The sequence below is a fragment of the Bufo gargarizans genome, chromosome 8, assembly GCF_014858855.1.
Source record: "Bufo gargarizans isolate SCDJY-AF-19 chromosome 8, ASM1485885v1, whole genome shotgun sequence".
In the NCBI taxonomy this organism is placed as follows: domain Eukaryota; kingdom Metazoa; phylum Chordata; class Amphibia; order Anura; family Bufonidae; genus Bufo; species Bufo gargarizans.
Window position 1 is genome coordinate 25,751,099 of NC_058087.1, and position 27,721 is coordinate 25,778,819.

At 47.7% G+C, this 27,721-nt stretch overlaps 1 protein-coding gene across 1 annotated transcript in view; it reads left to right on the forward strand.

Moving 5' to 3' along the window:
* The window catches only part of DARS1 (aspartyl-tRNA synthetase 1), a 106,486-nt gene that overhangs the window by 25,646 nt on the left and 53,119 nt on the right, over positions 1–27,721 (forward strand). Inside the window, exons 5-6 of the mRNA XM_044302592.1 lie at positions 6,547–6,639; positions 15,173–15,275. Coding sequence (XP_044158527.1) covers positions 6,547–6,639; positions 15,173–15,275 — 196 coding nt within the window. The remainder of the gene's footprint in view (positions 1–6,546; positions 6,640–15,172; positions 15,276–27,721) is intronic.

Below are 27,721 nucleotides of genomic sequence, written 5' to 3' on the forward strand. Positions count from 1 at the left end.
CCTCCGGCGCTTCTTCCCGGCCTGCTGGGCCGCACCTCCGAGCTGGGCCGCACTCCGGCGCTCCTTCCCGGCCCCCGACTGTTCTGGCCTGCGGGGTAGACTCCCGCGGCCGGCATTTGGCTTGAGCACGATGCTCCAACGATTCCGGCCGGCCGTCGGCGACTTCCGGTCGGCCGGGCGCCGCAAATTTTGGCCCAGGCTTCGGGCCTACTGGGCCGCATTCCGGCGCTCCACCCGGGCCCCTGACTTCCGGTCCGCGGGGTGGGCTTCCGCGGCCGGTTTGTACAGGCAGTCCGCTCCGGTTTCCTGTGCGGCCCCGGTCAGCCGGGTGCCGCAGAAAATTTAGGCCCCGGCTTCACGGCCTGCTTGGCCGCAAACTTCCGGCCTCTGTTGGAGGGGGCGGGATCTTCTCCAGGCGCGAATTCTTCCCGCCTGGAGGTTCCCCGCCCCCAGGGGATCGCAGCGCCGCCTCCTCCTCCCTTCCCAGGTTGGATGGCTGTTAACCCTTCGGGTACCGGCGGCTCCCGATGGGCCTGTATGGCTGGCGCCCCTCCCCCCTGTTTTTTTCCCTACTTCTATGCTGTGCACCTGTATGGTGGCACTTCTTTCTGCCTCAGTGAGGCTATTTTTATTTAGAAATACATGAAATGGTTAACTAATGGATTTCTTGTGCGCTGCGCAGGACGCTGCAGCCTTATCTCAGTAGTGCCGCCTGTATGCGTGCTCCTTCCATGAGCGGCATGGTGTCGCACTCCCCGGCTGGTGCATATTTCCCTTCTAAGTGGTTCTTGCCCTCTCCGGGATACAGCGCTGGCCAAGTGCATGCGCTCTCTTTTTTTCTGTAGGCAGAATTCGTCACCCTCCAGCTATGGTGCCTGCCATGTGCATGACAACCCCTTCCTAGGCGGGATACTGCACTCTCTCGGGCTGCAGGCTTGCCTGGTGCATGACCCCCCGCTTAGGTGGAATACTGCACTCTCACCGAATACGGTGTTGGCCATGTGCACGAGAACGCTGCACTCACTGGATTCGCTGCAGGCCATGTGCACAACCCCCTTCCATAGGCGGAATGCTGCACTCACTGGATTCGTTGCCGGTCTTGTGCATGTCCTCCTTCCATAGGTGGAATCTGCACTCTCACCAGATACGGTGTTGGTCTGGTGCACGACCCCCTCCCATAGGGGAACGCTGCACTTTCACTGGATTCGCTGCCGGCCATGTGCGTGATCCCCTTCCATAGGCGAAACGCTGCACTCACTGGATTTGATACCGGCCATGTGCATGACCCCCTTCCATAGGCGGAATGCTGCACTCACTGGATTCGCTGCCGGTCTTGTGCATGACCCCCTTCCATAGGCGGAATGCTGCACTCACTGGATTCGCTGCCGGTCTTGTGCATGACCCCCTTCCATAGGCGGAATGCTGCACTCACTGGATTCGCTGCCGGTCTTGTGCATGACCCCCTTCCATAGGCGGAATACTGCACTTCATCGGTTATGGTGCTGGGCAGCCGGCCATGTGCATAACCCCCTTCCATAGGCGGTATGCTGCATTCTCATTGGATTCGCTGCCGGCCTTGGGCATGCCTTCTTCCCTCAAGCGCCATGCATACACCCTCACTGACTGGGGTCGTTCTCTCGCCGGTAAGTTGCTGGCCGCGTGCATGACCCCCTTCCATGGTGGGGTGCTTGCAACTCACTAAATCCGCTGCCGGCCATATACATGTTCCCCCTTCCGTGGGCGGTGTACGGCACTCTCACTGGATTCGCTGCCGGCCATGGGCATGTCTCCTTTCCTCAGGCAACATACACACACTCTCACTGACTGTGTTTGTTCTCTCGCCAGTGTGCTGCTGGCCAGGTGCATGACCCCCATCCATGGCGGGGTGCTCGCATTCTCCCTGGTTGCAATACTGGCCATGGGCATGGCTCCCCCTTCTGGGCAGCATACTGCACTCTCACCAGATACGTTGCTGGCCTCTAAGATGGGTGGAATACTTGCACTCCCATTGGATACGGTGCTGGCCTTGTGCGTGACCACCCCTCATTCCATGGGTGGACTTTTGTACGCTCACAGGACTCACAACTGTCCTTGTATATGCTGTGCTGGACTTGTACTTGTCCCCATTCATTGGCGGAGTAGTTGTACTCTCACAAAATTCGGTGTTTGGTGGATTATTGCACACTCACTTAATGCTAGGATAACCCTGTGCATGTCCCCTTTTCACTAGGTGGACGTCCTGCTGGATGCTGTGTGGCCATGTGCATGGCCCTCTTCTGGGCGGAATATGGTATGTCCTACTTCTCTGAAGTAGGTACTGGTCTTGGGCATCACCCCCTTGTGGGGCGGGCTTTGCACGCTTGCTGTCTGCAATGTTTGCCAAGTACATTTCCCTCTCTTCTGGGCGGACTGCTTGCGTTCCATCGCATGCCATACTAGTCTTGTGTATGTCCCCCCTTCCGGTTGCACTTTGCACTTCCGTGGATTCTGTGGGACTCTGTGGCTGGCCCTCTTCGCTGAGTGACTATTTTGCAGTGGGCGGACGCTCTTGTGCACTCTGTGCGTTGTTGGGCCGTGTATGCCTTCTCCTTCCGTAGGTGGGTTGGCTTTCTCACTGCTTATGGGGCTGCTTGTACGTATGCCTCCATTCTTCCTGCGACTTGCCGTTTTTCTCTTGGGATACGGTGATTGCCGCCGGCCTGGCACTCTTCTCTGAAGAGATCTTTCTGTTCACCTGACCTGGACGGGCTCTATTGCTCTCTACTGCAGCGAGCTGGGTGGTATCCATTCTCTGTTCGGAGGGTATATTGTGTTTCCGTTGTGACGGTATCCACCATATTCGTTGGCCCTTCCGCCTGGGGAGTGTTCGTGGTTCCTAGATGCGTACCCATTAGTTCCCCTGTGGCATTGCTTCCCAGCGCAAGCGGTCACATGGTCGAGAGTGCTGTCTCCAGCGTCCCTCGCAGTCTACGTTGGCTCTGGCGGGATTACGGTTCCCTCGCCTGTTGCCATTCCTCCTCTTGGATGCGTTTTGGTTTGAGTCCTTCCTGTTGGCACCCTCCGTGCTTCAGTTTGTTTTGCTACCAGGTTCTAGCCGCTCTTTTCGAGCAGGTCGCCCAACTTCTCTTGGGTGCTCGATTACCCAGGTCCCAGGGACCTCCACTTTCGGTTCATTAGGGTATTCGCCTTCTGCGAATTGGTGAGCCGGACATCTCGGAGTAGCGGAGTTCTGCTTTTGAGCGGTCCTGTGGCTTCCCTGTTGCCCACTCCTCCTTGCGGTTGGAGGGTGTCATCCGTCTTCTCGACTGTTTTCTCTCGACGGCTCTGTTTTGGCTTCTCCTGGGACAGTTTTACTCCGATGTGGCTTCTGCCCCGGCCAGGCTTCAGGGGCTGTTCCTTCACTGCCCTCCCCTCTGGGGAGAACATGGTTGTTCATATGGATGGTCCCGGTGTTCCTTATGACCTCATACTGTCTCCATTGTTCACACTGGCTGTACTAGCTGTGTGCCTATTTACCGGGTTTGCCGCATTCTGTCCTCCCGCTGGGTGCAGATTACTTTTACCATTCTGGGCGATGGTCCTGCTTGGACTTTACCTTCTCGGTAACCTGGCGGGACTACTTTCTTCTGTCAAGATTACCCTTCAAGCCCCCACACCGGGACTGTAGAACACCTTCCTGTGGTGGCTACAACGACAAGGACTTTAGCCTGACTTGTCCTGGCGTCTGTTGGATGCTGGCCGGGTCCCTTTCGGTTCCTTCCGTTTGTCCTTCTGCTCCCCCACTCCGTGTGGATGCGGGACGGCGTTGCTCGGGGGCCGACGGGACCAGTTTTACCAACCTTTTTGCCCGTGTCACTGATCTGCGCTTACTCGCATTGGGTTTCCTCCCGCCTGCCCAGACGAGTCCAGCGAGCACACTAGTGTTCGCTCCCGGCCGTGCTTCGTCCAGGTTCTGTTGTCTGACTTAGGATCTTACCTGGGGTTCTTTAGGAAGCTGGGCATTCCCCCACTCTGCCTTTCTCTTCCCATGATTCTGTCTTCTCCAGTCTGGCCTGGACCTGCGACTGGGACTCTGTTACTTGAAGTGTCTGCAGTTTTTTTGCTTGGACATCTCCGACTCTTGTCGACGCTCGGTCTCTTGTGTTCCAGGAGGTCCGCGCCAAGGTTGACGGCTCCTGGGTGCTTTCCTCCGCTTTAACCAAATGGCTATTGCTGTGGTTACTGCATCAAGGGCAGGGTTCTGTTTTTTTGGTGTCACCGTTCATTTCACCAGAGCGGTTGGTGCCTCCGGGGCCGGGGGCATTGGGCTTCAGCCATGCCATTGTGCAGGGTGGCCACGGTCTTCCTTGCACTCTTTACCAGGTTCTCCAGAGTGCGTACTCTGGCTTCGGCGGCTGCTGCCTTGGGCCGCCTGGTTTTGCAGGTGGCATTTCCTTGCTGCCTTCGGGTGCTTCGCCTTGGTGCTGTGGTCCCTCCCCTCTTGGACTGCTTTTGAACGTCCCAAGGTCTTCTGTGTCCCCCAAGGAAATTGGGCGAGAAAACGAGATTTTTGTATAACTTACCAGTAAAATCTCTTTCTCGCTCTTTCCTTGGGGGACACAGCACCCACCCATTCATTGGTTTTTTTCTGCACGGTTTCCGAGTTTTGTTTACCCGTTGGGTAGTTGGCTTGTTGTTTCCACTTGTTGGACTTTGCCTTTTCTCACTACTTGGACACGCAACTGGCAGTCTCTCTCTCCAGGCTGAGGGTATAGCTGATGGAGGAGGGGCTTAACAGCTTTCACTTAGTGTCACGCCTCCTATGGAGATGAGCTATACCCAAGGTCTTCTGTGTCCCCCAAGGAAAGAGCGAGAAAGAGATTTTACTGGTAAGTTATACAAAAATCTCGTTTTCCCAGCTTGCCCTTTCTCTCTATGACACCTAAAGTGTCTCTCCAGCTATTGCTGAACTACAACTCCTAGCATGTCCTATGAATCCATAAGGCTGGGTTCACACCTGAGCGTTTTACAGCGCGTTCCTACGCGCTGTAAAACGCTCAACAAGGAGAAACCAATGATTCCCTATGGGAATGGTTCTCACCTGAGCTTTTTACAGCGCGTACGATCGCGCTGTAAAACGCCCGACGCCCCAAGAAGTACATGAGCTTCTTTGGGGCGTCTTGTCACGCGTTCCCATACATAGACTTTCGGGAACGCGCAACAATGGGCGTTCGATTGTCTCTGTATGCGTGATTGCAAACGCCGGTACAATCGCGCATACAGAGCGCTCCTTTCAGAACGCTCAGGTCTGAACCCAGCGTTAAGCAGTCTTCTCCAACCAGTGACTCTCCAAACTATAGCTTCCCACCACTGACTCTATTCAGCACTGGTCTCTAACCTAGCTTTTCATCTGTTGCAAGACTACAACTCTCAGTGTGCCCTGGCACCCTATAACTCTGAAAAGGTCTGGTCCTAAATCTGTTATAGTGCAGAGACATTATGACCATCTGCATACGCCCTTATAACGTCCGTATAATGGGTCCGCATCCGGAACGGGTGTGGACCCATTCATTCCCTATGTGCTCTCCGCATCTGCATTTCCGGAGCGCGCACCCGATCTTCCGGTCCGCGGCTCCGGAAAAAAATAGAACATGTCCTATTCTTGTCTGCAATTGCGTACAAGAATAGGCAGTTCTATGGGGGTGCCGGCCGGGTGTATTGCGGATCCGCAATGCACTACGGACGTGTGAATGGAGCCTTAGGCTGCAGATTTACATTTTAATGATTTTATTGTTCCCATCATATGAGGGCAGCTCGTTATATCATATGTTTCATGGGTTTATATCTGGATATTTCCGGCTTGTACGAAAATGTTTGATTGTAATCCTTCCAAGTGAACGCTATTATCCGTTTGTACCCACGGGCCTGGATTTGATAGCATAGGAGCTTTATGCACAAAATGGAAGGGGGTTTCTCAAGGATTCGAAAAAACATGGCTGCATGCCATTTACCCAGAAACAGCGCCACAGATGTCTATAGGTCATGCTTGGTATTGCAGCCCAGCTATAGTTACTTAGTTTGCAATACCAGACACAACCTAAGAGCAGGTGTGGCGCTGTTTCTGGAAGAAAGTAGCCATGTTTTTTCATCCAGGATAACTCCCCTAATCAAGGTTTGCAATGTGCAGGCATCATTGCCTCTAATACCACATTTGGCGGTGCTCCTTCCCATCATCGACCATCTACAATGGATATCGGAGCAGTTTGCGCGTGCTTGTCACAAATGAGAAATAACCTCAAACTCAAGACTGTTGGATCCGTGCAGGAGAGGTGGCCAGATACTTTGTGCATACGTTTGGGCCATTCCCTCCCCACCCCCTATGACGTGTCCCAGTATATATCCCATGGCCCCATGATGTGTCCCAGTATATATCCCATGGCCCCATGATGTGTCCCAGTATATATCCCATGGCCAGTCCCCTGCAGGTTTCTTTATTGGTCTGATGACAGGGGCCAATGTTGCACTGAATAAACCCACGGCAGCAATGGTTTCTCTTTTCTCCTCCAGAGCGGGTTCTTGTGAGAGTGAAAGACCTGACGCTGCAGAAAGCTGATGAGACAGTCTGGGTCCGTGCCAGGGTCCACACCAGCAGAGCAAAGGGTAAGAGCTCATCTTCTCACTGGCCCTTCTGCATCGAGTGAAATTAGGGGTGCACCGAAATGAAAATTCTGGTCCGAAACTGAAACCGATAATTCAGGATACCCCTTGACCGAAACCAAAACTGCATTTTTGCCCAAATACTTTTAAAAGACCCCCCACCCCATAACAGTGCCATCCACAGACCCCCCCACCTCATAACAGTGCCATCCACAGACCCCCACCCACCCCATAACAGTGCCATCCACAGACCCCCACCCACCCCATAACAGTGCCATCCACAGACCCCCACCCACCCCATAACAGTGCCATCCACAGACCCCCCCCACCTCATAACAGTGCCATCCACAGACCCCCCCACCTCATAACAGTGCCATCCACAGACCCCCACCCACCCCATAACAGTGCCATCCACAGACCCCCACCCACCCCATAACAGTGCCATCCACAGCCCCCATTGTACAATTAATAGATTAATAGAAAATAGCGGGGAGGAACTGGGAGGAGGAGCTGGGGGCCGGTGCGTTCACTGTTCTCCGGCCCCCAGCTCCAGTAGTTATAAAATGTTGTACAATTAATAAGAAATCTAATCATTTGGCCCCCTCTGCAGTATTACATTCAATACAGCCACATCCTACTCACAGGGCTGTCATCTTAATGCTGGCCGGCCGGGCAGAGGAGCGGCAGCGTCACAACTGACGTCATGTGCCCGGCCTACTTTCTGAATGAAGGAGGCGGCGCAGGCATGTGACGTCAGTCGTGACGCTGCCGCTCGTCTGCCCGGCCGGCCAGCACAGCCCTGTGAGTAGGATGTGGCTGTATTGAATGTAATACTGCAGAGGGGGGCCAAATGATTAGATTTCTTATTAATTGTACAACATTTTATAACTACTGGAGCTGGGGGCCGGAGCACAGTGAACGCACCGGCCCCCAGCTCCTCCCCTCTATTTCCGGCCGATATGTAAAAATATCGGCAGAAACAGATTAGGTGCATTCTCGGCCGATATTTTCGGCCGCCGAAATTTCGGTGCACCCCTAAGTGAAATGCACCTGTTACATTTGAAGAGGACACGTCCCCCCTCCTGACATGTCTAAGTCACTGCTTGCATTGCCCATGCAAATAACATTTCTGGAGCATCTTTTCATATAATCCTGTGTTGTGCCCTTCCTCCTACTATGAATTATGAATGAATTGCCAGCAGGATGCAATAAAGGTCAGTTTGGGTGTTACCACCGATCACTATAAGGGGGCCCCTTGTTACTCCGTTTGAATGGAGCCGCAGACACGCATGTTCTTTGAGACTGCTGGAGATAACCAAGTACAAGCTATCAGCTATCTTTGGCAGTCCCATGGAGTTGAACGTGTATACGTGTCTGCAGCCCCATTCAAAGCGGGGAACACGGGCTGCTGTTCTAGTGATCGGTGGTCGAACCCCCAGCAATCAGACACTTGGGCTACTTTCACACTCGCGTTTGGTGCGGATCCGTCATGGATCTGCACAGACGGATCCGTTCAGATAATACAACCGTCTGCATCCGTTCAGAACGGATCTGTTTGTATTATCTTTAACATAGCCAAAACGGATCCGTCTTGAACACTATTGAAAGTCAGTGGAGGACGGATCCGTTTTCTATTGTGTCAGTGAAAACTGATCCGTCCGCATTGACTTACATTGTGTGTCAGGACGTTTGGCTCAGTTTCATCAGACGGACACCAAAACGCTGCAAGCAGCCTCCAGAGCGGAATGGAGACGCAACGGAGGCAAACTGACGCATTCTGAGCCGATCCTTATCCATTCAGAATGCATTAGGGCAAAACTGATCCGTTTTGGACCGCTTGTGAGAGACCTGAACGGATCTCAGAAACGGAAAGCCAAAACGCCAGTGTGAAAGTAGACCTATCTACAGACGCTCCTGTGATAGTGAATAAGTTGTCGTAATATGACATCCCCTTTAAGGCCCAATCAGATTTTTTTTTTTTGTGGATGGAATGTGGACCCATTTATTTCTATGGGGTCGAAAAAATATACAGACGTGGACAAAATTGTTGGTACCCTTTGGTCAATGAAAGAAAAAGTCACAATGGTCACAGAAATAACTTTAATCTGACAAAAGTAATAATAAATTAAAATTCTATAAATGTTAACCAATGAAAGTCAGACATTGTTTTTCAACCATGCTTCAACAGAATTATGTAAAAAAATAAACTCATGAAACAGGCATGGACAAAAATGATGGTACCCCTAGAAAACACAGAACATAATGTGACCAAAGGGACATGTTAATTCAAGGTGTGTCCACTAATTAGCATCACAGGTGTCTACAACCTTGTAATCAGCCATTGGGCCTATATATATGGCTCCAGGTAATCACTGTGTTGTTTGGTGATATGGTGTGTACCACACTCGACATGGACCAGAGGAAGCAAAGGAAAGAGCTGTCTCAAGAGATCAGAAAGAAAATTATAGACAAGCATGTTAAAGGTAAAGGCTATAAGACCATCTCCAAGCAACTAGATGTTCCTGTGAGTACAGTTGCACATATTATTCATAAGTTTAAGATCCATGGGACTGTAGCCAACCTCCCTGGACGTGGCCGCAGGAGGAAAATTGATGACAAATCTAAGAGACGGATAATCCGAATGGTAACAAAAGAGCCTAGAAAGACTTCTAAAGAGATTCAAGGTGAACTTCATGCTCAAGGAACATCAGTGTCAGATCGCACCATCCGTCGTTGTTTGAGCCAAAGTGGACTACATGGGAGACGACCAAGGAGGACACCATTGTTGAAAACGAATCATAAAAAAGCAAGACTGGAATATGCCAAACTACATGTTGACAAGCCACAAAGCTTCTGGGAGAATGTCCTGTGGACAGATGAGACAAAAATCGAAGTTTTTGCCAAGGCACATCAGCTGTATGTTCACAGACGAAAAAATGAAGCATATCAAGAAAAGAACACTGTCCCTACTGTGAAACATGGAGGAGGCTCTGTTATGTTCTGGGGCTGCTTTGCTGCGTCTGGCACAGGGTGTCTTGAATCTGTGCAGGGTACAATGAAATCTCAAGACTATCAAGGAATTCTAGAGAGAAATGTACTAGCCAGTGTCAGAAAGCTTGGTCTCAGTCGCAGGTCATGGGTCTTGCAACAGGACAATGACCCAAAACACACCGCTAAAAACACCCAAGAATGGCTAAGAGGAAAAAATTGGACTATTCTAAAGTGGCCTTCTATGAGCCCTGACCTCAATCCTATTGAGCATCTTTGGAAGGAGCTGAAACATGCAGTCTGGAAAAGGCACCCTTCAAACCGGACACAACTGGAGCAGTTTGCTCATGAGGAGTGGGCCAAAATACCTGCTGAGAGGTGCAGATGTCTCATTGACAGATACAGGAAGCGTTTGATTGCAGTGATTGCCTCAAAAGGTTGCGCAACAAAATATTAAGTTAGGGGTACCATCATTTTTGTCCATGCCTGTTTCATGAGTTTATTTTTTTACATAATTCTGTTGAAGCATGGTTGAAAAACAATGTCTGACTTTCATTGGTTAACATTTATAGAATTTTAATTTATTATTACTTTTGTCAGATTAAAGTTATTTCTGTGACCATTGTGACTTTTTCTTTCATTGACCAAAGGGTACCAACAATTTTGTCCACGTCTGTATATATTTGCACAGCACACGGATGACATCCGTACGCTGTCCGCATATGTGCTACAAATGATAGAACACGCCCTATTCTTGTCTTTTTTGCGGACAAGAATAGGCATTTTTACAATGGGGCCAGTGACCAGTGCGGGATGCACACACACACACCGCATGCACTATTTGCAGATACAGTCGTGTGCAGGAGGCCTAAGTTGTAGCAAACCCTCAGCTTTGAGACGGATTTGATCTTTGCTGGTTTTCAGGCTCTGGGTTCAGTAAGGAATGTTTCCATTCACTGACAGCAAGCATAGATCTTAGAATAAAAGGGATGTGATGGACAAAGTTGCAAAACTTTTCATTATAGTGATTCAGATTTTTTTTATGTTTTGTTACATGTTTTGTTACATGTTTGGTTACATGTATTTTAAACAGCATGACAAGTTATAAATACGATCAATGGGCACAGGTCCCCTCCGTGTCAGTAAGGTCCACGTGGGAGTAAAATTCAGGATATAGTAAGGTGTTCCCCCCCCTCAATACTTGGCCACCCAGTCTGTACTCTGCAGGCGTGGCGCACATTTCCCAAATGTCATGTTATTTTAGTCTCGCAAAATAAACATTCTTCCAGTGTACCAGCCCCAGAAGCCATTGTGATAGAAAAGGGCATACGCCATTAGCGATTGTCAGCCCTGCTGAGTGACGGCGAGGAGGAGGTGCCGCCCGGCAGACAGGCCTGATGAAAAGATCACAAGATGATGTTTTATCTTTTTCTACATTTTATACTGATTTTAGATATTTGTATGCACAGTTTGATTAGTCTGCTTCTAAAGCCTTACCTTATGTGTCGGGCTTAAAGGGGCGTTCCAGCATCCGCTGAGTATATAGATGCCTAAATATGTACTATAAGTGAATAAAGTGAATAGTCCAAATGATATAATGAAAATAAAATAAAATAAATGAAGTGTTTAGATCTCTGGAATTCCTCCACACACAGTGCAGTTATCTGCCCTACTGTCCAGGCTGTAATATCGCTCAGTATACAGCCTACTTAAAAGGATTATCTGGTTAAAGTGTTTTTTTCGAGATTTTTATACTGATGACCCATCCAACACCCAGGACCCCCGCCAATCAGCTGTTTGAGAAGACACCAGCGCTCACAGAAGCGCCACAGTCTTCTCGCAGCGCACCAAGCACAGAGCCGTCCATTGTATAGTGGCCGTGCTTGCTATCATGCTCAGCCCCATTCACTTCTATAGGGCTGAGCTGCTCCTAGGCTATGTGACAGATGACCGTGACATCACTTGGCCTAGGCTAAACTATGAAAAGTTCCCAGCGCTAATGTGAGCGCCGGTGCCTTCTCAAACAGCTGATTATAGGGGGTGCCGAAGGTCAGACCTCCACTGATCAGATATTAATGACTTATCCTTTAGTTTATTAAATTGTCACCATCGTTTCCACAAGTTTTTATAAATCATTAATATAAATGAATAGAAAAAAATTGTAATATATCTTATCAGAGAAAAATGTCTCTTTCTCCACTTATCAGGCCCCACTTATAAAGTCTACCTTGAGCCATGAGACTGATTTATCAGCTGGCTGAGGGATCAGGTCACCTCCTGCTCATAGATGTCTAGGGTGAGGGAGGAGGAAGAAGCACCTGTAGAGTGACTGAAAACAAGAGACACAGAGGCACTGCTGCCTCTAGTAAGATTTCTGTCTCACGCCAGAGGTGGATTAATAACTGCACTGCTCAGTAATGCTGGATTCACAGCTACTTTGCCCATTAATGCTGGATTCATAGCTACACTGCTCAGTAATGCTGGATTCACAGCTACACTGCTCAGTAATGCTGGATTCACAGCTACACTGCTCAGTAATGCTGTATTCACAGCTACACTGCTCAGTAATGCTGGATTCACAGCTACACTGCTCAGTAATGCTGGATTCACAGCTACACTGCTCAGTAATGCTGGATTCATAGCTGCACTGCTCAGTAATGCTGGATTCATAGCTACACTGCTCAGTAATGCTGGATTCACAGCTACACAGCTCAGTAACGCTGGATTCACAGCTACACTGCTCAGTAATGCTGTATTCACAGCTACACTGCTCAGTAATGCTGGATTCACAGCTACACTGCTCAGTAATGCTGTATTCACAGCTACACTGCTCAGTAATGCTGGATTCATAGCTGCACTGCTCAGTAATGCTGGATTCACAGCTACACTGCTCAGTAATGCTGGATTCACAGCTACACTGCTCAGTAATGCTGGATTCACAGCTACACTGCTCAGTAATGCTGGATTCACAGCTACACTGCTCAGTAATGCTGTATTCACAGCTACACTGCTCAGTAATGCTGGATTCATAGCTACAATGCTCAGTAACGCTGGATTCATAGCTACGCTGCTCAGTAATGCTGGATTCATAGCTACACTACTCAGTAATATGGGATTCATAGCTACAATGCTCAGTAACGCTGGATTCATAGCTACACTGCTCAGTAATGCTGGATTCACAGCTACACTGCTCAGTAATGCTGGATTCACAGCTACACTGCTCAGTAATGCTGGATTCACAGCTACACTGCTCAGTAATGCTGTATTCACAGCTACACTGCTCAGTAATGCTGGATTCATAGCTACAATGCTCAGTAACGCTGGATTCATAGCTACGCTGCTCAGTAATGCTGGATTCATAGCTACACTACTCAGTAATATGGGATTCATAGCTACACTGCTCAGTAACGCTGGATTCACAGCTACAATGCTCAGTAACGCTGGATTCATAGCTACGCTGCTCAGTAATGCTGGATTCATAGCTACACTACTCAGTAATATGGGATTCATAGCTACACTACTCAGTAATATGGGATTCATAGCTACGCTACTTAGCAATGCTGGAGTCACAGCTACACTGCTCAGTAATGCTTCATTCACACGTTAGTGTTTTGGTCAGTGATTTCCATCAGTGATTTTGAGCCAAAACCAGGACTGGAGTCTCCACAGACATAAGGTATAAGGGAAATATCTGCACCTGTTCTGTGTTTAGAGCCAACCCTGGTATTGGCTCACAATCACTGATGGAAATCATTGACCGAACACTGACTGTGTGAATGAGGCATAAAGCTGGATTCACAGCTACACTGCTCAGTAATGCTGGATTCACAGCTACACTGCTCAGTAATGCTGGATTCACAGCTACACTGCTCAGTAATGCTGGATTCACAGCTACACTGCTCAGTAATGCTGGATTCATAGCTACACAGCTCAGTAACGCTGGATTCATAGCTACACTGCTCAGTAACGCTGGATTCACAGCTACACTGCTCAGTAATGCTGGATTCACAGCTACACTGCTCTGTAATGCTGGATTCATAGCTACACTGCTCAGTAATGCTGGATTCATAGATACACTACTCAGTAACGCTGGATTCACAGCTACACTGCTCAGTAATGCTGGATTCACAGCTACACAGCTCAGTAACGCTGGATTCACAGCTACACTGCTCAGTAATGCTGGATTCACAGCTACACTGCTCAGTAATGCTGGATTCATAGCTACACTGCTGAGTAATGCTGGATTCACAGCTACACTGCTCAGTAATGCTGGATTCATAGCTACATTGCTCAGTAATGCTGGATTCATAGCTACACTGCTCAGTAATGCTGGATTCATAGCTACACTGCTCAGTAATGCTGGATTCATAGCTACACTGCTCAGTAATGCTGGATTCATAGCTACACTGCTCAGTAATGCTGGATTCATAGCTACACTGCTCAGTAATGCTGGATTCATAGCTACACTGCTCAGTAATGCTGGATTCATAGCTACGCTGCTCAGTAATGCTGGATTCATAGCTACACTGCTCAGTAATGCTGGATTCACAGCTACACTGCTCAGTAATGCTGGATTCACAGCTACACTGCTCAGTAATGCTGGATTCACAGCTACACTGCTCAGTAATGCTGGATTCACAGCTACACTGCTCAGTAATGCTGTATTCACAGCTACACTGCTCAGTAATGCTGGATTCACAGCTACACTGCTCAGTAATGCTGGATTCACAGCTACACTGCTCAGTAATGCTGGATTCACAGCTACACTGCTCAGTAATGCTGGATTCACAGCTACACAGCTCAGTAACGCTGGATTCACAGCTACACTGCTCAGTAATGCTGGATTCACAGCTACACTGCTCAGTAATGCTGGATTCATAGCTACACTGCTCAGTAATGCTGGATTCACAGCTACACTGCTCAGTAATGCTGGATTCACAGCTACACTGCTCAGTAATGCTGGATTCATAGCTACACTGCTCAGTAATGCTGGATTCACAGCTACACTGCTCAGTAATGCTGGATTCATAGCTACACTGCTCAGTAATGCTGGATTCATAGCTACATTGCTCAGTAATGCTGGATTCATAGCTACACTGCTCAGTAATGCTGGATTCATAGCTACACTGCTCAGTAATGCTGGATTCATAGCTACACTGCTCAGTAATGCTGGATTCATAGCTACACTGCTCAGTAATGCTGGATTCATAGCTACACAGCTCAGTAACGCTGGATTCATAGCTACGCTGCTCAGTAATGCTGGATTCATAGCTACACTGCTCGGTAATGTCCTCCTTGCTGCTGCTTCTGCTTTTGAGATGGTAATCCAGAGAGATAAGGGAGCAGGATCTCCACTGTGTATAGAAGATATCATAACATCTAGTCTACACCCACTCGGTGAGTGTGAGGTCTTTGGTGTCATATTTTATACATAAATGGACTATTTTTGGGTCCATTCATTTCCACGCACAGTATAAGAGTTTGTGTACGTTGTGCCACTGTGATCAACAAGCATATGATGCACCTGTATTCTGTATCCTCTCCTCAGGAAAGCAGTGTTTTCTGGTCCTGCGTCAGCAGCAGTTCAACGTCCAGGCTCTGTTGGCTGTGGGAGACCGCGCGAGCAAGCAGATGGTTAAGTTTGCTGCCAAGTAAGTAAGCAATTCTATCCTGTTGTCACAGTAAACAATGGTGAGAACCCCCGTCCGTGAGGGCTGGGACCATTTTCACACATCCACATCAATGCTCCATTTATGTAAGAAGGAGAAGAAGAGGAGGAGTGGGGGGTGCACTTTCTTAAGAGTGTCCCTTCGCCATCGTATTGAATGCATTGCGCTCACAATGGATTCCAGACCTGAAATTCACTGGAAGCCGTTGAAGCGGCAGTCTATCAGCCACATCGCCTTTACACCAAACACAAAGGACCTGGCTGGGGCTTCAGGGTTTGGGGGAGGAAGGGGGTGCAGGAAGCTGTGCATATGCAGATTAGCAAAGTTTTTGCAACTTTTTCTGAGACTTACAGCGCACTGGGTTTTGGGGGGACGTTGAAATAAGGGCATAAATATACATAGATTGAGTCCATTTACTAGATGATGTCACCTTGTATTCCCAATGAAATTACAGTTCTGAAGCGTCTTTTCTTGTGCTGTTCCTCTGTTATTCCTCCTGGAATTGTACGAATAGTTATTTATCACTGAGTGTTACCATTCCCCTTGTCAATGAAGGGGGGAGGGGTCCCTGCACAGCCTGACACTGTCCAATAAGTGGCGGCAGTGTCAGACCTTATATACAGTATTTAATTTATTCATATATGTCCAAGAGGAATAACAGAGGGACGGCACAACATAGAGTTCTAAGAAAAGGTGCTTCAGATTTGCTATATATGATGTCGATGCTGCTAGTGCAGTTATTATATATATGAACTATAGTAGGACATGGATGTAATGGAGAACACGTCACTAATTGACATCTAGCGCATACAGGCATTGCAAGTCAGGATCATGATTTTGATGTTCATCATATAAAGCATTTCCTCTTCAGTCACAATCAAGATAGTTGCCTCTAGGGGGAGCTTACTGCTTACTTTTTTACTATTGCATTCTATGTGCAAGCAGTGTGCTCCCCCTAGTGGTGGCTGCAGGTAGACCCAATCTTATCATTAATAGTACAGCTCGTTCATGTAAGCGTCTCATTGTCACATGCGTAGTTAAAGCAATGATAAGAAAGGATTGTAAACGTTCTCAATAGCCGCCTACGTCATTCTCTTAGGCTACTTTCACTCTCGCGTTTGGTGCGGATCCGTCATGGATCTGCACAGACGGATCCGTTCAGATAATACAACCGTCTGCATCCGTTCAGAACGGATCCGTTTGTATTATCTGTAACATAGCTAAGACGGATCCGTCTTGAACACTATTGAAAGTCAATGGAGGACGGATCAGTTTTCTATTGTGCCAGATTGTGTCATAGAAAACGGATCCGTCCCCATTGACTTACATTGTGTGTCAGGACGGATCAGTTTGGCTCAGTTTTGTCAGGCGGACACCAAAACGCTGCAGGCAGCCTCCAGAGCGGAATGGAGACGGAACGGAGGCAAACTGACGCATTCTGAGCGGATCCTTTTCCATTCAGAATGCATTAGAATGCAAACCGATCCGTTTTGGACCGCTAGTGGGAGCCCTGAGTCGATCTCACAAACGGAAAGCCAAAACGCCAGTGTGAAAGTAGCCTTACTTGACAAGGAGCAGTTCATTAAAGGGATTATTCCATGATGTAAATAATTAAAATCAGACATCATATATAGTACGTGACAATCTCCTAACAAAGCCAGAACCAGCCCTGCACCTCACATGGATCCAGAGATCTCCCCATTCATTGCTCTACTAGATTTATTTCAGGCTGGCAGCTTAGGGGGAGTGCAACTTCTCAGGAGGCGTGTCCTTCCCGCTGCAGCTGTTGGCAGTTGAAGGATGGAACTGAGCATGTGCGTCCATCTCAGTGAACAGGACAGAGAAATTAATAAAAAGAGCAGGTGGTGCTATTCAGATTCATCTTATTGAATAACTCAGTGGCTATGCTAAATATTTATTTACATGCAATTACAAAAGCCTTCAGATCCAGGTGCTGGTTTGAAAAATGTAGAATATATTTTTCGTGGGACAACCCCTTTAAGGGTTTCTGTGATTAGAAAAATCATTATGTATCTGGCTGACATTAGTGAACATAACTGACTTACATCTCCCTGCCTGCCGCCGTTCCCTCAAAATAAAGACTTTTATAACATGCTAATGAGCCTCTAGATGCTAGTGGGGCGTTGCTGCAGCACCTAGAGGCTCAGTTTTCTCACCCTTTGGCACGCCCTTGTCCAGTTAATTGACGTCCTAGTTCTCTGCGCCCGTAAAATCCTGCACCTGCCCCGTCCCGTTTAGTATTAGGCGCAGTGAGTGAAGCCGGCAGCAGGAGAGCGTCCTTCACTCACTGCGCCTAATACTGAAATGGACGGCGTGGGATTTGCGGGGCACGGAGCAGACCGTCAATCACCTTTACAAGGGCGTGCCAAACGGTGAGAGGACGGAACCTCTAGGTGCTGCAGCAACGCCCCAGTAGCACCTAGAGGCTCATTTGCATATTATAAAAGTCATTATTTTGCGCAAACGGCGTCAGGCAGGGAGATATAAGTCATACAGTTATGTTCCGCTGACATTAGCCCATCACTCATGTCAGCCAGGTACATAACGATTATTCTGATGACAGAAACCCTTTAATCTGAATTCAGTTAAGAGACCCTGGGGCTGGGGCTGTGGTTGGGAATTCCCAGCTGCTTACGCCCTATAAAACTATATACCGACAAGTCTAGTAGATGAAATACCCTGAAAGATCAGATTTTTTTTATTTTTTTCCACTTCTGCAGCTTTAACGGCAGCAACAGCGACGCAATTAAAGGCAAATTTCATATTAATGTGAAAACCACAGGAATGATTCTGTTTGGCTTCAGCTGGATGACGATGGGAATTTCCTCTATGACTGCATTTCAGTACTAGAGAACCTCATGGTCTGTCCCAGTTGCCACTGAGTAGAAATGCTAAAAAATTCCTTTAGTCTGCCATCTGTGGGACCCTTATAAGCATCAAATTCTAAAATATTCTGGATTATCAGACGATCATATGAAATATGTGGCGAAAAAGGGGGAAAGGCGCTCATAGAATAGTATGAAATAAAGGGGTGAATCAAACACGAAGGGTGCCACGATCATATGAAAGGAAGAGATACGGATCGGTACTCTCTGCTCCGTTTTCTGCTTCCTGTTACATTCTGGTACTTCAGCGGGATACCGGATTATCAGCCTGCGTAACGGATCACTGGAATTTCACTGTATTTTGAACTGGAGCTCAGTACAAAAGCATCATTTTTCTTCAGTGGGATTTGACTGACAGCTCTGGAGGCCATACTGCTGCCAGGGGCATAACTGAGCCAGCACCCCTGAGTGACTGACCACTTCATTATAATGACACCCTCCTGGGGCGGGAGGCCCGGTCCTGCCTCAGGTTCATCTCTTAATTAGTAGGTCCGAGGCGTCTCACGTGTTTGTAATTAGTATATTGTGCAGTGTTAATTGTATATGTCAGAAATTCGAATGACCAGACAGACGCGCCCCGTATTGGCCTATACCCCTAGACCTAAGAACTAAAAAACAAAAATGCTCATTAAGTAGAAGTAAAGTGAAAACATTTTTTGCTAAATTTTTCTTTTTGCCATTTCTTAGTTTGGGAAAGCTGGGTGACTGCAGATACGGCAGCTTTTAGGCTAGGCTCACACGTGTCAGATATGCATATTACAAGTGTCGCAGAGCAAGCTATTTAGGCTACTTTCATACTTGCGTTGTTAATTCCGGTATTGAGATCCGGCAGAGGAACTCGATACCGGAATCAAGCGGATCCGTTTTGATTTTGCACATTATGATAAATCCGTTCCATTAGGATGCGGTTGTGTCACTAAATGTAGATCGAAAGTCAATGGGTGACTGATAGGATAGGACCTTTCTGTTAGGGGCCAGCTGTTCCGTTCCGCAAAATACGGAATGCACACGGCCGGTATCCGTGTTTTACGGATCCACAATTTACGGACCGCAAAACATCCAATGATCATGTGCATGAGCCCTTATACTGAGGTTAAGTCATCAGTAAAAAAAAATATAAAATCTCGGAAAACCCCTTTAAGTCCCAGACAACCCCTTGAAAAACATTCAGCTTTTCCATTCACGGGTCTGGAAAAGCTGAGTGAGCTGTAATGATGGTCATTTTAGTGGTCACCCTACTTTCCCAAAATGACATATTACTGTAAAACACCCAAAATAATTTTTTTTAGGAACTTGTAGAAGATGATATCGACTCGATGACCTGTATCTGCTTGTGATTTAAAGGGTTTCTACCACTTGCTTTGCACACATTTCGTTTTTCAGACACTAGCGATCCGCTAGTGTCTGATGTACCATACAAGCTAAGTATTATATTCCTCCGCCGAATGCAGAGACGAACGGTGCAGGCGCGAGATTTCGGACGCCAGAAGCAGGGGGAGGATCGATTTCACTAGGAGATGGGCGTGCTGGAGTGAGGAGCTGGGCGGCAGTTTATGAAGGTAGACGGAGCCTCTAGGTGCTGAAAAGACGCCCGCATAGCACCTAGAGGCTCATTTGCATAAATATAAAAGTGCTTTTTTAAACAAAACGGCGGAACGGAGGAATATAATACTTAGCTTATATTGTACATCAGACACTAGCGGATCGCTAGTGTCTGAAAACGAAATGTGTGCAAAGCAAGTGGTAGAAACCCTTTAAAGGGGTTTTCTGGGAGTAGAATATTAGTTACCTATCCTCAGGACAGGTCATCAATATCTGATCGGTGGAGGTCTGACTCCTAGCACCCCCATGAGTCAGCTGTTTTGAGAAGCCAGAAAGCTCCGGTGAGCGCTGCAGCCTCTTCCTGGGCCAGTGATGTCACATTCATCAGTCACATGTCCCAGGCACAGTCTCATTAACTTCTGGCACCCAACATCTCGGGGGCGCTGCGGTCTCCTCACAGTGCAGTATATAGTGGCCATGCTTGTTACTGCAGCTCAGGCCCATTCTTTAAGAGGACCTGTCACCATTCCTGACATGCCTGTTTTAATAGCTTTATGTATTCCCAATGTAATAACAATTCTGGAGCATCTATCCTTATGGCTCTCTGTTGTGCCATTCCTTTATTATTCCTGCTAGAAGTTATGAATGAATTGCTAGCAGTTTGCAGTAACGGTACAGAGGGGAGGTAACCAGTTGGGGGGGTGTCCCTGCACAGACTCACTCTATCCAATCAGTGCTGCCATTTTCAGTCTGTGCAGGTGCAGCCCCCCCCCCCCCCACTCCAACTGGTTACCACTCCTCTATACCGTTACTGCAGGACTACTAGCAATTCATTCATAACTTCTAGCAGGAATAATAAAGGAATGGCACAACATAGAGCCATAAGAATAGATGCTCCAGAACTGTTATTACATGGGGAATGCATGAAGCTATTAAAACAGACATGTTAGGAGAGGGGACAGGTCCTCTTTAAAGAATGGGCCTGAGCTGCAGTACCAAGCATGGGCACTGTGAGGAAACAGCAGCGCCCCCGAGATGTGGGGTGCCAGAAGTTGGACCCCCACGATATATATCTTTCACTGCTTAAAAAAGGTTCCGTTGTGCGAACAGAAACATTGTTATTTGGTGAATAAAGTACACGCTTTTACGCAAGGAAGTGCCGTGGATTCTCTTGGATTATCCTGATTATAGATATTCAGTATTCTACTCCCAGAAAAAAAACTTTAATTTCTTTTTGGGGAAAAATGCTCTTAAATGACAAGGTGTGGGGTGCTGCATATTCGGATCGGTGTCTGCTGATTTGGAGTCTTGCTCTGACTTACCTCCAGTGATTCATCCCCAGTAAACAAGCGCGTTGCTGTCATGACATTGTTTCTACTGGCATTGTCTTGTTTTTTTTTCCATTTCCTCAGTTTTTTATATATTTAGTCCGGGAAGGAGGAAGAGCCAGTAATAGATGTTTAGTCTCCCGGGGCTCCTCAAGATCTATGTATGGGAAGACGCACGTTACCTTAATGGAGGCGAGAGAGTGACTGATTCACCAAAACAAACTGCTGCGTCTGTCTTCATCTCTGCCGATGACGTCACGTTTCCAGGGCTAATGATAAAGGGGGGGGGTAATAAACAGTGAGGGGGGGAGTATTATATGTTCTTCCCCAATGAAGTCAATGTGGAATTGAGGCGACGCACCCTTTGGCATAGAAGAATGGCAAATTATGGATGTAAATGTTCCTCCTTTCTAGGGAGGGTCCTAAGCAGCCTGACAAATTTGCAAAAACGTATGGCTCACTTTATGGCAGAAATCTTTGCCGGATCCTCACTGGCACATGAACTTCCCAAGATGCGCCAAAATTATATGCCTCATAATAACTTGGACGCATCTTACTCCAGTCTTAATGAATTTAACCCTCCACCAAGTTTTCACCGATATTTTGCAAAGAAGACGTTCACTATAAATTCCAATAATGAGCCATAAATATGAGATGGCTGAGGATCTGACGCTCTGCGCGGCCTTCGGTCAGCCGCGGGGGTCGTCTGCAGTCTCTTCATTGATTCCATGGAGCGCTCTACCTGTGCTTAGTAACAGCAGTGCAGGATCACACACCTTCATCCCATTCAAGTGAACAGGACGAAGCTGCCACATATTGCACTGGCATGCTGATCGTCAGCCCCATGTAAACAAGGAAGATTACACAGCACCCACACAAGTGCTTGGGGCTCCTTCAAATGGATGATCTACAGGGGGTGCAGAGAGTCAGACCCCTATCAATCTTACACTGATGACCTGTCGTGAGGATAGGCCATAAATACCCTACATGCCCTAAAACCCCATTTAAAGGGAACCTGTCACCGGATTTTGGGTATAGAGCTGAGGACATAGGTTTCTAGATGGCCGCTAGCACATCCCCAATACCCAGTCCCCATAGCTCTGTTATTGTGTCAAAAAAAGCAATTTGATACATATGCTAATTAACCTGAGATGAGTCCTGTTCCTGACTCATCTCATGGACAGGACTCATCTCAGGTTAATTTGCATATGTATCAAATCGCTTTTTTGACACAATAAAAGCACACAGAGCTATGGGGACTGGGTATTGCGGATGTGCTAGTGGCCATCTAGCAACCCATGTCCTTAGCTCTATACACAACATCCCGGTGACAGGTTCCCTTTAAGCTTTATTAGCTTAAAATTGGAAAACCCTCTTTAGCTCCCCCTGGTGGTGGCTGTAGACAGCCAGAATTGTAACTCTATGAAGTGACAACCACTCCCCTCGTTTTCTCAGGTGTCACATTTGGAGATGAGTGAGATGCCACTTCCCGGTTTAGCAGGCATCTAGTGACGTCAGATATCACACAACGTCCTGGCAGGGTGAACATGGGGAACTCCACGTCCTGATTTCTCAGAATCCTTTTTCATGTGGCTTCATTACAAACGTTTTTAAACCTCCAGTAACTAATACAATACCATGTAAACTCACACATGGTGACTGTCCTGTTACACACGAGGCACTTTTACTTTCCAGATACCTTTCGGCACGGTTTCTGTCTATGACTCAAACTCTTCCATACGAGTCTACTGCTGCTGTGCAATACCAGGAACAACCTATGGACAAGGGTGGCGCTGTTTCTCTGTAATGTCTGATGTCACCTGTACATGTACTGTCTCCTTGCAATGCGCTGCAGAATATGTTGGTGCTGCTTAGAAAGCACAGCGGCTTCAGAGAGCTGATCCCACTCTGGAGGACCCAGCATGTCTGTGCATTACATTGATTTTAATGGATATCATGCAATGCTTCATTTCCCCTGCGGAGGCGCTGCAGGAATAGAAGGCTAGCTGCTAGGTTTTCCCACATGTTAAAGCTGATTGCTGGGGGGGTCCTAGCAGACTTGGAATCCTTCCAAGAAAAAGAGATTATGCAAAGTCCCTTCAAATCAGACTACAACTCTCAGGGCATGCTAGGAGTTGTAGTTTTGAAACAGCTGCAGAGCCAGAATTGGAATTATGGTCTGATATATTGTTGGGGGTGGTCAGCTGAATGAAGGGTCCAACAATATGGATAAGGCCTCATGCACATTGCAGTCCACAATTTTGCGGGCTCACAGCAGTGAACGGGTGCATGTGCTATCTGCAAAAGATGTGGATCGAACGTAGATGCAAAATCTGGTCGTGTGCATGAGCTTTTATCCATTGCTTTCGTCACCCCCCCCCCCCCCCCCACCCCCCTTCCCCCAAAAACATCTGTAAAACGCTTGTTTCAGAGGCCACTCAAAGGCCTAATGAATGCACGGGGATGGCAGATTTGTCATGTATATTGTCACCATCTTCAAGGCACTCATTAGTTCCCTGACTAATGATGCTCCTGACACTTCACATGACAAAGGGGTCAGTGAAAGCGCGTCCCCCGGGGGTACGGCTGTATGCAGGAACACCCAGCACACAGGCTGACTGACGTGGTCCTATCATTACTGCAGGCTAATCCCACCAGAGTGGGCTACCTTCATGTGTGCCCCCCCAGGTACCTCGGCCCTCAGCTGTATTTCAGAATGACTCTTTTATGTTCCAGGACAAGGCAGAAAATTGCTCAGGCCGCTTTGATCAGTGGATGGAGGGGCTGTATGTTCAGTCATACCAATTAGCTTGATGGGTTTTTTGTGGCCTTGTTAATTTCCTGCAATAACAAGGCTGTGTTCCGCTTAATGCATGGAGAACAGCAGGATCCCTGCAGGCACCCGGCTGGGGCTTTGCAGATGAATAATATGTAAATCGGGGCTTGTAATGGAAGCATGGTCCTTCCACGTAGTCACATTATTGTAGAACCACTGTACTCAAAGTTCTTCATGTAATGGATGTGCTCCATGCCGCGGCTGCCGGGATTACATCCGGGACCCTGATGGAAGCACTTCTGGCCTATAGCAAGATAAGGTGTCACAGCTAAGACAGTAACCCTTCAGAGGGTGAATATACTCAGGTGGTATGAATCCAAATAGACTATTCACAGAGTACCACACTAATTTAAAATGTAGCTTTTATTAAATACTAAAATTACCCCCCCAAAAAAGCGAAATTTCCAAAACAGAAATAATCAAAACAAATGTGAACAAGTAGATATAGTGATAAATATTCCACAATCCGGGATGGGGGTAGTACTGTAGGCAAGGTTGTGGAGGTAAAGTGGGGACCTTTCCCTGATACCCACCCTATACTGTATAGCCCTGCCTACATAACGGAATAGCCGCCCCGATAGGGGCGATCCCAAGTTCAGGAACCTCCTAAAAACCCTTGAATGGCCCTGAAAAAGAATTTTAAGGGCAACGTGGATAAGGTGCCCTACAGCAACCTGGATAAGGTGCCCTACAGCAACCTGGATAAGGTGCCCTACAGCAACCTGGATAAGGTGCCCTACAGCAACCTGGATAAGGTGCCCTACAGCAACCTGGATAAGGTGCCCTACAGCAACCTGGATAAGGTGCCCTACAGCAACCTGGATAAGGTGCCCTACAGCAACCTGGATAAGGTGCCCTAAAGCAACCTGGATAAGGTGCCCTAAAGCACCTTTCCAGATACCTTTCGGCACGGTTTCTGTCTATGACTCAAACTCTTCCATACGAGTCTACTGCTGCTGTGCAATACCAGGAACAGCCTATGGGACAAGGGTGAGGCTGTTTCTCTGTAATGTCGTTATTTGCCGAAAGGCGCCTTCTGCTTCCAATGATCATAACATTCAAACTATAGGTCCCTTCATCCCAACACGTTTCGCCCAATGCATTACGTGGGCTCATCAGGGGACACACGTGCAGAGATACTTACGTGCCCCATATGTTTAACCCGAAGTGCTGGGGAAGATAACCAGCCAGTGTAGTTGTTGTTCGGTAGCGTCAGTGGGCCGCTGCAGCATACTGTCTGCGTCACGTGGTCGGTGTAGTGGCTGGTTATCTTCCCCAGCACTTCGGGTTAAACATATGGGGCACGCAAGTATCTGTCACTCTGATAATAACTGACGGAGCAGTATCCATTTGGCATCTCATGTGAGGACGTATACCATTTATCTGCACTTGAGTGTGAGGGGGTTATCAGGCTTATGGGCCCAACTTTATTATTTGTTTTCTATTTGCTGAATTAATGTCTCATCAGATTTCATTACTAACTCATGACTAATTGGTGTTGCAAAGAAATTGCTCACCGACACTAGGTCGGATTATTCATGTGAAAAACTTTTTGGATGTTTATTTAAGCACTGCATGTGCGTGCCCTGATGAGCCCACGTAATGCATTGGGCGAAACGCGTTGGGATGAAGGGACCTATACTTTGAATGTTATGATCATTGGAAGCAGAAGGCGCCTTTCGGCAAATAACGATTTTATCCGACATTGCAGAAGTTGCACCGAGCGTACATTTATTGTTATGTATCCAGCATTTATCCATCTTGATGTGCTCAGCATTTATTATTTTGGGTATTTATAGTAGGTCATTGAATAGACCCGCTTTAGGGCACCTTATCCAGGTTGCCCCTAGAAATTCTTCTTCAGGGCCATCCAAGGGTTTTTAGGAGGTTCCTGAACTCGGGATCGCCTCTATCGGGCGCCTATTCCGTACTGTAGGCAGGGCTATACAGTATAGAGTGAGTATCAGGGAAACGTCCCCACTTTACCACCGCAACCTTGCCTACAGTAACACCCCATCCCGTATTGTGGAATAGTTATCACTATATCTACTTGTTCACATTTGTTTTGATTTATTATTTCTGTTTTGGAAATTTCTTCTATAGCAAGATAAGAAGTGCCATAGGTATCTCCTAGGCTGACTGACCCAAGGTGACGGCTCTTATTGGGTATGCAAGTCTCAGGCGTCTATGGCGCTTTATCAGGTCCTGTGACATTGCCGTCTGGTGCAGAATATACAGGACCCACTGAAAATAAAGGGGTGGGGTAATGGTTCAGTGCATCTTTGACCCCAGGCTCCTGTCTGTGCAGAGAAGTGCAGCCGGCCCCATTCATTTGACCAGGGCTCCGCTGTGCATAAAAGGGGCCACATGAGGACTCCTGCAGCCCCTTAATTATTGTTTTATTTTACTCACTTCTATAGCATTGACATATTCTGAATGTCTTTGGAATGCAGGAAGAAACCCACACAAACATGGGGAGAACATACAATCTCCGTGCAGGTCCTGTCCGTGGTCGGAGCCACCGTGCTCAGGATCAGTGGGGTGCAGTGACCAGACCTCCACCGATCATTAAGTGATGGTCTATCATAGCAATACGCCATCACTTCATAGGGGTTGTGCAACCTTCCCCTGCCCCACTTGGTCGGACCTGTAAAGAGAACCTTACTTACTGCACTAGCTCCCCCGGACTGCAGTGTCCCAGCGGGCTCCCTCCCTGTAAACATCCGATTTGGCATCGCCTGCAGCCAATCACAGGCCGTGATGACGTCATTTGTGATTGGCAGCAATAATGTCAAACCAGATGTTTACAGCGGAGCATCACAGGCCTGGAGCCAGTGCCGTAAAGCAGGTAAGTAAGCTCCTCTTTACTGGTCTGGCGAAATGGGGAGGGGGGGGGGGTTGCCAAAAAAATACCTTGTTCTTGCACAACCCCTTTAAGGTAGCCACAGTCATGTGAGGAATCGGACACCAACCTTTTCTTGGAGAAATTCATGGCCAAGAAATCTTACTGGTTTTGATTGACCAACCGATTCCTGCTTTGAAGGCCTCATGTACATGGATCTGAATGGCCAGATATAGTCCCTGTGCTCCTGAATTAGGCAGGCTGTGCCAATGTAAAGGGCTTTTCGGGGAGTATACATCAATAATACAGCATGGAAGAACATGCTGCTTGAGGAAAAACTCTTGTATGCTACCATAGGAAATTCAAGGTATAAGGAGGTACCGTACGAAGTCATAGATTTTATATGAATGACCTATTACTTTTGGATCCAAAATAAAGCCGTGTGCATGAGCCACGAAGGAGGTTTCCAAGAGGGTGCCAGAGAGAAGCGGGCTGAAATGACACACTCCCATTTTCAATGTCCTCGCCGCGCCAATCCTTGCCAGGCCTGCAGCGGCCACGTATCCTTCATTGGTCACATGGCTACTGCAGCCAATCAGGGGCCTCAGCTTTCACATGCCATTCATACATTCATGACTGCTGAGGCCAGTGATTGGCTACAATGGTCATGTGACTGATGAATGGCCTACAGCAGGAGTGGCGAGACGTTTATATGGCGAGTGTTGCTTTTTTCATATATTTTTTTTCTTTTAAACTTTGGGTAACCCCAATTTTCAGACCGACTTGGTCTTGTTGGATCATGCCAACATGATCAGTCTGGCAGCAGTTGTGCTTGGCCGAGCAGTGTTTGCCACAGCTATGGAGGTTGTATAATCTGCAGCGGTCATTGCCGGACAGGTTTATGGGCAGTTTTATGTAAGTCAGTCATTGCACTCATTAGCAGGACTTTTACTTTCTTCCTGGAGACTCAGGAT